At 41.2% G+C, this 10,915-nt stretch overlaps 1 protein-coding gene across 1 annotated transcript in view; it reads left to right on the top strand.

The window, feature by feature from the left end:
* Positions 1 to 68: 68 nt before the first annotated feature.
* NAA16 (N(alpha)-acetyltransferase 16, NatA auxiliary subunit) overlaps positions 69 to 10,915 on the top strand; it is a 28,735-nt gene continuing 17,888 nt past the window's right edge. Inside the window, exons 1-7 of the mRNA XM_018560474.1 lie at positions 69 to 223; positions 3,236 to 3,320; positions 4,383 to 4,487; positions 6,125 to 6,282; positions 7,362 to 7,496; positions 7,725 to 7,878; positions 10,292 to 10,411. Of these exons, the coding sequence (XP_018415976.1) occupies positions 170 to 223; positions 3,236 to 3,320; positions 4,383 to 4,487; positions 6,125 to 6,282; positions 7,362 to 7,496; positions 7,725 to 7,878; positions 10,292 to 10,411 (811 nt within the window). The 5' untranslated portion in view covers positions 69 to 169. The remainder of the gene's footprint in view (positions 224 to 3,235; positions 3,321 to 4,382; positions 4,488 to 6,124; positions 6,283 to 7,361; positions 7,497 to 7,724; positions 7,879 to 10,291; positions 10,412 to 10,915) is intronic.

Below are 10,915 nucleotides of genomic sequence, written 5' to 3'. Positions count from 1 at the left end.
AGCGGAGGCCCGGGGCAGGAAGTGATCATGACCTCATCAGTGTGCGTTCCCTGAGAAGACGCGAGGAGCTGTGTGCGCACGCGCAGTCCCCATCTTGCAGTGCGGCCTCCAAGAGAGGTGGCCTCTTCCTCGGGACCCCCGCGAGGGGCGGGCAGAACACGGAGCCATCATGCCGGGTGTCACCCTCCCCCCAAAGGAGAACAACCTCTTCAAGAGGATCCTGGTGAGAACATTGTCACCTGGGCCGTGGAGCACACACTCTAATAATGACTCAGTGCGTGCTGTCATTCTTCTGCTGGCACTGGTGCCTCATCTACATGGTGCACATTGCTTGCCCAGAGATCTGTCTGTAATGCTGATAGCAGCCTAGTGTACCATCTGCTTATACTGGTCCCCTGTCTGCACATCCCAGAGACCCTCACTCAGTGATCTGTCTGTACTGGTGATCACAGCCTTCTGTGTACATGTGGAGTTATGTACTGTCTACCTATACTGGCCCCCAATCTGCCCAATGCAGTGCCCAGAGACCCGCACCCAGTTATCTGTCTGTACTAGTGATCACAGCCTTCTGTGTACTGTAGAGTTGTGTACCATCTACCTATACTGGTCTACAATCTGCCCAATGCACTGCCCAGAGACCCTCACACAGTGCTTTGTCTGTACTGGTGATCACAGCCTTCTGTGTACATGTAGAGTTGTGCACCATCTACCTATACTGGTCCACAGTCTGCTCAATGCATTGCGCCGAGACACAATACCAGTGCCCTATCTGTACTGATGATCACATCCTTCTGTGTTCATGTAGAGTTGTGTACTATCTATTATACTGGACCCCAATCTGCTCAATGCACTGCCCAGAGACCCACTACCATTGCTCTGTCTGCACTCCTGATCACAGCCTGTTGTGTACCATCTACTTATACTGGACCACTCCTCAGCCTTACTCATGGAGTACTCCTCTTTACAGAAATTGGCCCTGTACAGTTATTAAAAATGTTGTCAACTATGCACACATACAAAGCTAAAACACATATGTGAAAAAACCTGAAAGAGTAGCTCACCCTTGCGGTTAAAGGAACACACCAGGGCCAATATAAGGGAGCTACTGTTATTTCATTTTTTTTTTTTTATTATATATGCAACTGGCCTGGAGCAAACATAACTTGTCCAAATACTTCACGTGCTGCTTGCATGCATCAAATCAGTAACCAATGAGAAGTAAAGCAAAGACCAGGGTTACCGTTGTGTTGCTTTCACCTTCAGAAGCAACACCGTGATATCAGATCACCCATCTCTGTCTTGGCGGGTCCAGCACTGGACAGCTGTACATCGAATACTTAAATAACTTGACGGTGACCATTCCTTCCCTTTTAAATTGAATGATGAAAATAGCAACCTCTGGTGCAGATTTTGGGCAATCAAGTTCAACTAGCCAGTCAGAACTTTCTAAATTGTCTCTTTCTCACATCAGAAGGAAACTATAGTAAGAGTTCATTTAGTTTTGTAAGTTTTGCTTGAAAATATTTTGTGGCTTCAGCACTGACATGTGTTTGTTTCATAGTTCAATGGTTTAATATACAGATTTATAGATTCTAACTTTCGTAGCTCTTTGTAAATTCAGCAATGCACTTGAAAACCTGGCTGATAAGAGACTATTATTATTAAGGTCAACTCCAACCAAAAATATTTTTTAGTTCTGTAGACTGTGGAAGGCTAAATAAAATCCCTTAACCCCCTCATCATCCCCCCAGCTTCTTGCGCTCTCAAACAGCTGTCACTTTGATTGGAAGTGGGCTGGATCTCTGCAAAGGGGACACAGACAAAATTTAAACCTTACAGATTTTCTAACTCTTTGTTTCTCTACTCAAAACAAGAGTTTGCTCTCACTTCCTGTGCTGACACCTGTTTTCCTCTTACTTGTTATGCTGACAGCTGTCACATAGACAGGAAGTGATGGCAGTCTGCTATAAACACTGCACACCCTGCACCAATCTATCCAAAACTTGAAGCACAGCACCAGAAACCTTTTTTGTTTTTGCCAACATGCCACAGTCCAAACAATTACAATTTAATGAATATAATGCTGTTCCTATTCTTTATTAAAAAAATCCTAGCTTCATTGTTACCGGAAACTACTGTCATCACTCCTATAGTTCACTCACCCTTTCCTCCACCCTTGTCCAGTCACAAAACTCCTTGTATTTTGTTCACAGTTTGCATTATTATTTCACACTTCAAAATACAGTCTTATCCTAGTTAACTCTCACAGGGTCCTTGTATGGTGGCGGTACAGTAAAATGGTGGGAGACTGAACCACTCCTGGTGCCACAACTACTTAAAATGAAACAGAACTTAGTAGTTATATATTAAAAATGATTTCAAGTACCTTAACTATTAACAAAAATGTACCTTATTTGTGTATCACTCGGCTGTAGATCCTCAAATCATCTCTGAATTGGTGCTGACACTGTCCTTCCTTCTGGAGGGTGGCTACTTTTGTTCCCCATGGCCACTGTGTGTGTGTTCTAAGGTAGTCACAGCTCCAAGCTCACTCCTTTGATAGACTACAACCTCAATACAGATTAGTAAACGAAATGTGAGATTGTAGTCAAATATTAATGAAGGGATATAAATGTGTAGGTAGATAGAAAGTCCCTCTGCACTCCCCACAACGTTCCCGGCCCATGCAACAGTGGTGCTCGCAGTGATGACCACGGATGATGCCGTGCAGACACAAGGCAGAAGACAGGAATCACCAGCACTCAGTAATATCATTCTATAAGTCCATTTATTTGGACAAATCGTCTCAATGAAAAAAGCCAACGTTTCGGGGCCACACAGGGTCCCTTCATCAGGGAGAAAAGATGTGACACATGTTATCACATCTTTTCGCCCTGATGAATGGACCCTGTGTGGCCCCGAAACGTTGGCTTTTTTCATTGAGACGATTTGTCCAAATAAATGGACATATTGAATGATATTACCGAATGCTGGTGATTCCTGTCTTCTGGGATTTAAATGTGGTCTATAATAACTGTACTATAAGCCATAAGGCAGTCACATGGTTACTTTTGAAGTTTTTTTTAAACTCGGTATTGCATGAAATGATGAGGGATCAGATAACTACATACACTTTTAAAATATTTTCAATGTTATTGTTAATATGCTTCATAAAATAAATGTTTTGGCTTTTGACATCTACATGAATTACTAAAAATATTTTTTTCCCCCCCAGAAATGCTATGAACAAAAGCAGTATAAAAATGGGCTCAAATTTTGTAAGATGATCTTGTCCAACCCAAAATTTGCTGAACACGGAGGTAAGATCGTGTGAGGGATGTAGAGAAGCCTTTTGTTTTCTTGTGTAGCCACTTTCATCATGATGTTTCCATTAGGATGTTATCACTAGACGGACTGATACATATGTGAAATAACACTGCCATTATTATTCTAAAAGTCAGATCATCAGAAAGGCTTTTAGCGCTGTACCATATATCCTGTTATTCTCTAACTACTGTCTGTAAATGTTCCAGACTGATTGTGCATGTGTTGGGTTTTTTTAAGTAGGTGTAAGCCCACTCTCCAAATTCTAATCTTTAACATGTTTGTGTAATTTCTAAAGTTATTTCAGTATTTTTAAATCTTATATTACCTGATAATCCAGCCATAAATATGCTTGTCCAGGCATATAAGCTCTGTCCCTGCCTTGCAGTTACTTTCCTGCATTGTAACCCTGTCACATGCACTTCCGGTGGAGATTATCCAGATCAATTCACACTTAAAGCTTATCTCTGGGAAAATAAATACCCCTGCAGTCACACTAGTAACCATTGCTACTATGGAAGTATCAATAGTTGCATTAAAGTGGACTTTAACCCTTTGACTAAAAAATGCATCACAAAGCAAGAAGGTTTTATCTGCAGAGCATTGCTGGGAAATCTTATCTGTAATCTCATGGGATCTCAGGGAAAGGCATTTTCCTCCCCTGAAATGATGTGCATGGTCAGTCCTAGCCACATGTGCCACAGTTCCAGGAAGTAAAGTGAGATGGATTAATCTGCACTTAGTAAAAATGGCCACTGTGAGAAGTAGGTGAGGAAAAGAAAAATAAGGTATGCAAAGAATACAAAGCTGGCAATTATCTAGAAATATATGTTTGTAGATTGTCGTTACTAAACATGTCTAAAGGTGTCTTTTATTGTTATTTTGAAGATATGGGTAAAGTTCCTTTTTTTAAATTGCTAATCCCTTCCAACAAGTGTACATGCAGTTTTACTGGATGAATAGCCCTGTGAATGTTTTTATAAACGGATCACAAAGTGTTGAATATCTTTTAATAGATGATCTAGTATCTGAATGAAAGCTCTTTTAATTTATTACAGAAACACTGGCTATGAAAGGACTGACACTGAACTGCCTGGGAAAGAAAGAAGAAGCCTATGAGTTTGTACGAAAAGGGCTGCGCAATGATGTTAAAAGTCATGTCTGTATCCTTTGGATGGTATTTCTTAAAGGGTTATTAAACCCTCCCTTTTTTTGCATATATCTCCCCTGTCTTTGCTGCGCGCTCCCGTCCAAAAATCTGAAAAATGTTGGGGCGGGCGCATGTGCAGTTCAGATTTTTGGCCGGGAGACGAGGAGAGACACAAGCTAAGTCTATGGACAGTGTGCGCCCGCAGAAACCGTGGGACAGGAAGTGAAAGCAACAGAGGAGTCAGCGCTGGATCGGAGACCCGCAGCAGCGCTGTAGAGAAGGCTGAAAACGACAGGAAAGAAGATCAGATTAAGAGACATCATTTAAGGTAAGTGCTGACACTAATATTGGGGGGATTGAAAACATTTTTAGACTTTAATGTCACTTTAAGTGACATTTTATTATCCATGGAAAATTCTCGTGTTTCCTGCTCATTAAAGTTACTACTTCTTCTATTCAGACTTACCATGTGTTTTATAGTAAATGAAAAACTACCCCATCAGCACTCTTCTTGAAAAATTTCAGTCTCTGCATTGCTGTGGCCTACATACCGTATTCTTTAGAACAGAACTTTTGGGACTTTTTGGGTGCCATTAATGAACCACACACAGGTTTCTATTCTCCAATCATTTAGGAAGGATATGACTGTGTTCCATGGAAAACAGGAACAGATTTTTGCAGAAACCTTCATGTTCAAGGCTTCAAGTTCACCAGCACCTATGTGTTCACATAATAGCTTAACAGTGCAGGACTATGTAAAGCACGGATGCCCACAATTTTTCATCTGGAGATCTACTATTTAAATGACAAGCTCAATAAGATCCACCAGCGAAAAAACACCTTTATTTAGGAAACAAGCACATTAAAATAGTTACTGGGACTACTGCCTCTCTTGGGCCGGTTCACACCACAAAGTCTGCTTTCCAGAGCGCTCGGCCTCTGGAACGCAAGCCGGCCGGCTCCCTGCATTCAAGGGTGGGAGGAGGCGTAGCGGTGCATTAAAGTCAATGGCAGCGCAGCAACACACCCCGCCCGCAGTGCGATTGCCCGCACCCGGAACGCAGGCACATTAGTGCCTGCATTCCGGTCCAGCGCGATCTGCAAAAATGCTGCAGATCGCACTGGACCGGAATGCAGGCACTAATGTTCACTTTAAGCCTGATGAAGGGGACCCTGTGCGACCCCGAAAGCGCTTGTTTCCACTCACTCAAGTGACTTCAAAAATAAAAATGAAGATTCACTAAAAACCTTGACGTATTCTGTCATATTTGGAGTGCTGATGACATCTATATACAACGTTTCCGGGTGTGGGCAATCGTGCTGCGGGTGGGAGGTGTGGCTGCGGTGCGGTAACTTCAATGCACAGCCACGCCCCTGAATGCAGGGAGCCGGCCGGCTTGCGTTCAAGGCTGAACACTCTGGAACGCAGACTTTGGTGTTAGCCGACCATCTCTCTTTGCTGTCTCTTCTCTCTGCTCTCTTCTCTCTGCTCTCTATCTCTTCTCTCTACTCTCTCTCTGCTTTCTCTTTTCTCTCTCTGCTAAGCCTTGCATTTCTGGTGTGCATAACAACAATAAAAGTGGCTCCAGGCGATTCATGACTTCACTTCTAAGTGAATTGTGTGCAATTGTTTTCCTCAACATTGGACAGGTTGGCATGTGTATGGTCTTCTACAGAGGTCTGACAAGAAGTATGATGAAGCAATCAAGTGTTATAGAAATGCACTTAAGCTGGACAAGGACAATTTGCAGATACTCCGGGACCTCTCATTATTACAGATACAGATGAGAGACTTGGAAGGCTACCGGGTATGTATATCTGCATTTATTTTGAAAATGAAATAATTCCTATATAATGACTGTGCAGTCTTATGATATTGTGTTATCCTTCTGATTGTAATTGGTTGTAAAGCTATTATTTTTCCTCCAGAACCACACTTTCAAACACATCCCAAGGAAGCATTTACAGAAGAGTGTAAAAGTGTACCTATAATTAAAATGGAGAAATCCTAGTGATGATGTGTTGACATACTATAAATTTAAACCCAAAACTTCTGTCAGCAAAATCCCATGTTAAAATATGGGGCAGGCATAGTATTTACATTCTCTAACATTCCTGATACAGTGAGTTGAGGAAGGCCGGGAACTGAGTTTGGCATTGAGCTATCCATCATTCATTATGAGCTAGGCTGGCATACGACCCGCTCTCCCTTCTTCGTCCTGGAGTATGCTACATGCTCCAAGACACTGTGTCAGTAGTGCCACCAGATGTAAATGCTGTGCTGACCCAATTCTGCCTGGGTTGGAAAATAGGTTTTTACATATAGAAGGTATTAATATATTTACAGTTTGGCAGAAAATCAGTAGCCTGATGAGATGTAGATAAGACTTATATTTCAAAGTAAATCTGTCCCAAACCTAGCTAATTCAAAGTGAGCATGTAAAAAAAAAATGCATTTTAAAGGGTATTTCCAGTTTTTCACCAAATTAAAAATACCCTCATAAACCTGTACAGGCTGTACTGTAATTGATACAGTCAGTGATGGATGGAGACCACTGGGAAGCCCTCGGTGGGGTTCCGGACTTGACAGGTCCTCAGATCACATGTTATTATACTCTTAATTTGTGGTAGAGTCTTTGTTTGACTGCTGCCACAATCATTGTGGCTGCCACAATCATTTGTCAGTAATCTGGGGTCCGGGGTCTTTACTATAGTTGTAATCAGCTTTGCCTATTTTACTTTCTACAGTCTCTGAATGCTTGGCTAGAATTGAACGGTAAACCAGAGGGGTATCTTTGCTTCACATGAATTTATTGTTGTTTAAGCAGAAAATCTATCAGAACTACACTATTATTAGATATGTTGTGACAAATGTATTCTTTAATAGGAAACCAGGTATCAACTCCTCCAGTTGCGGCCAATGCAGAGGGCATCATGGATTGGCTATGCCATAGCATATCATTTATTGAAAGACTATGAAATGGCCTTAAAATTGCTTGAGGAATTCAGGAAGACTCAGCAGGTACAGCACTGATATAGATTCCATGTTGTATTTTTTTTAACCTCAGGGTGTTTGCTTTAAACTTGACCTGTTTTTGCTTTAAAACTGATAAAATGGTAGTGTTCATGCATAGCTGGCTTTTGCAATTGTCTGAAGGTTATCTTGGTTTGCTAAAATGTAATATTGCACCAGTTTACATCAGTACATTTTATTACCAGCCCGGATATAACACTTGCCATGTGCTTGCAGGTACCGCCAAATAAGATTGACTATGAATATAGTGAGCTAATTCTCTATCAGAATCAAGTGATGAGGGAAGCCAATCTCTTCCAAGAGTCCCTGGATCACATTGAAGCCTATGAGAAGCAAATATGTGACAAACTTCAGGTAGAGGAGATTAAAGGTAAATTATTGGTCTGTCCTGTTTATAAAAAGAGATAATGGGCATCCTAATGACTAGCTTCTGTGGTCTGGACAGTTTCAGCAGAAATTGTACAAAACATTGTTTTCCACAATTCTTCAAGAATTCATTATCTGCTAAATTGTATTACTCCAGGGTAAATGGGTCTTTGTCATTTTCTTTATGTTCATCAACACCTGCTTTTGTACTGTATAGGTTATTGGAGCATTCCCTGTACTTTAAGTCAACACTATAGATGTCATGCCGCGTGACGAGCTGTAGCTGTGTGCTTGTATAACAGGCCATTTTTACACTTGGAGAGCAGCAATAGATCTGTTTTGAGGTGCTGTAATAGCCAGTGTGACCAGCAGGTGGTGCCCAAGCTTAAATCTAAAATCACAAGGACTGCTTTTATGAGTAATGGAGCCAAGCTGGCCATTTAATTAGCAATTTTTTATTTTTGGAAAGTTTGTTCATTTATCTAATGGTTAGACGTTAATTTTCGACCGTAGTGATGAGGAAAATCAGAGGAGTATAAACATTTCTTGTTTCTTATCTGAACAAACAAAATTCTACTTGATTCACTGATGGCAAGATTGAATGTTCTGATCAACGGATTCAAACAAAATTCTAACAGTGTATGGAAGCTTTAAAGCAGAACTATGGGGTAAGTGTTTTTCCCCATAGTTCTCCTAAGGATCACGGGAGGACATAAACTGGTGTCCTCCCTTGACCCAAAGCTCAGTATATCGCGAGCTTCAGCTGCAGCGTCTCAGTATACCGCGAGCTGCAGCTCGCTGTATACCGCGACCTATAGCTCGCGGTATACTGAGCTTAGGGTGACGGGAGGACGCCAGCTTGTGTCCTCCCGTTACCCTAAGGAGAACTATGGGGAAAAGCCCTGACCCCATACTTCTCCTTTTAACATACAGTATTTAAGAACTGTTGTATGAAAGGAACTTTGCAGGAAGGGTATATGCTCTAGGATGTCAGCCTTCTTAGTAACAAGGTGCATTGCTGACTGTAAACAAGCACATAACAACCACAGGTCAAGTTTGCCTCTATGCTGTTTGTGCGTTTATAGAGCATCACACGAATGTTAGGTAATGGTAGAGCCGGATGTGAAAGGTACCACTGTTATTCTGGAAATAGGGGCAGCACTTGAGAGGGAAAGCTGTGTGCACGTGGCTTTGTGTATTATGAGACTTAACCTATTTAGAACATTGGTCTCTAATTTCATCTCGGAGTTTTAAAGGAGAAGTATGAGGTGAGTAAAAATCACTCATCCTCATAGTTTGAGCTGACGCGTGACAATTAAACTGTCCAACGTCCGCTCAATAGATCGGAAAATGAGCGAACAGATACCGTCGCTCGCTCACTTCTCGATCATCACTGCTCCCCGCAGGGATTCCCCCTCCCCTCTCTGATCCTCCAGCGCTGATTGGAGGAACGGGCGGGGAAGGGGGCGGGCACAGCTGGCTCTGCCACGCAGGTGGGTGGATCTCGACTGCATTGTCAGGATCTGTCCCGGCTGCGGCGGTGTCAGTATACCGCGAGCTGTAGCTCGCGATATACTGAGCTTTGGGTCACAGAAGAACGCTAGTATATGTGCTCCCGTGACCCTTAAGAGAACTATGGGGAAAAACACTTACCCCACAGTTCTCTTTTAAGGAAACCTGTACTAAGAACCTGTCATTGTGATCCAATGGCTTCATTACACTCTTAGCCACTAACTCAGAACAAAAATACAGATTAGGAGCTCTGACTTCCCTGATCTGCTTGCTTTTTCCCCAGTAAATATTACAGCCAGACAACTAGCATTCTCAGAAGGCAAGCAATGGCAGCCTAGGTATTTTCAGTACCATTTTCTTTCCCTTCCGGAAAACATAATTGTTATTCCAAAAAAAAAAAGTAATATTTTATTATATAATTATATTAAAGAAGAACTCCAGGTATAATTATTCTTAACCCTTGCAGTCGGGCTACTCCTGCGCTGCAAGGGTGAAGTGCTCGTTTTCATCTAGTGATGAATATAATAAAGATATACACATCTGAACCTCGGATCCAGCTGGCTTCTACTGCGGTTCCTGCCGCCTCTCTCCTCCTTCACTGCAGCAATAAAATGTCCCTCGGCATTACATTGTATAGGATGTGATGACTCGTAGGACCTTAGACCGCTGGAGCAGAGGGGCAATATTGGAATTAAAATATTTAGAAAAACTGTAACAAGCCTACTTAAAAGGGTTATTTTTTAAAATTGGTGTTTTATATACTATACACTTCTAAACGTTCCTAAAAATGATGACATTATGGTGAATTTTTCCAAAATCAATTTGTTTAAAATGCTTAGAATCATTGCTTCTATCTAAATTGGTTTGATCATTTATTTTTAAATTATTTTTGTTACTGTTTGAAGGTGAAGTATTGTTAAATCTAGGAAGATTAAAAGAAGCTGCTGAAGTCTATAGAGAACTTATTGACCGTAATCCTGAAAACTGGAAATACTATGAAGATTTTGAGAAAACGTTGATACCTGGTAAATCACTCAATTCTTTAGACTCTGGAATGTTGTTGAAAATTATCAGAGTATAAAAGTTGCTATGGGTTTAGCACAAGCTGTAGGCTTTTCATTATTTTGTCCTAAAGTATTTATATACATCTATTTTCATAGAGAGTACATTGTTAAAAAAATATTTTTAGATTGAGGTAATGCTGGAGCAAGCCTTTATTGGAATTCATATATATTAAGAGTAATAAAGTCCCAGCATATACTATCCTATTAACATCAGCATTGTAATAGGAATACATACTAGAGTTGTTTTTCATAATGCAATCAAAGCTTATTTGAAGAAAAAAAAATCCTTTATGTGCTGCCTTCCGGTTGCCTATCACTTTCAAGAACTTCCTGGATTCATAGTGTGCAGTGCATCTCTTTCCTGCTGCTTGATGTGATGCAATCTCCAATTCTCAAGACAACATAGCCAATCATGCATTGCTTCCAGCAAGCAGTGATAATGTTATATTGTTCAGATGTTGTAGT

This window comes from Nanorana parkeri, unplaced genomic scaffold, assembly GCF_000935625.1.
Source record: "Nanorana parkeri isolate BGI_ZX_2015 unplaced genomic scaffold, ASM93562v1 scaffold457, whole genome shotgun sequence".
NCBI lineage: Eukaryota > Metazoa > Chordata > Amphibia > Anura > Dicroglossidae > Nanorana > Nanorana parkeri.
This window is presented reverse-complemented; position numbering and strand designations above follow the sequence as displayed.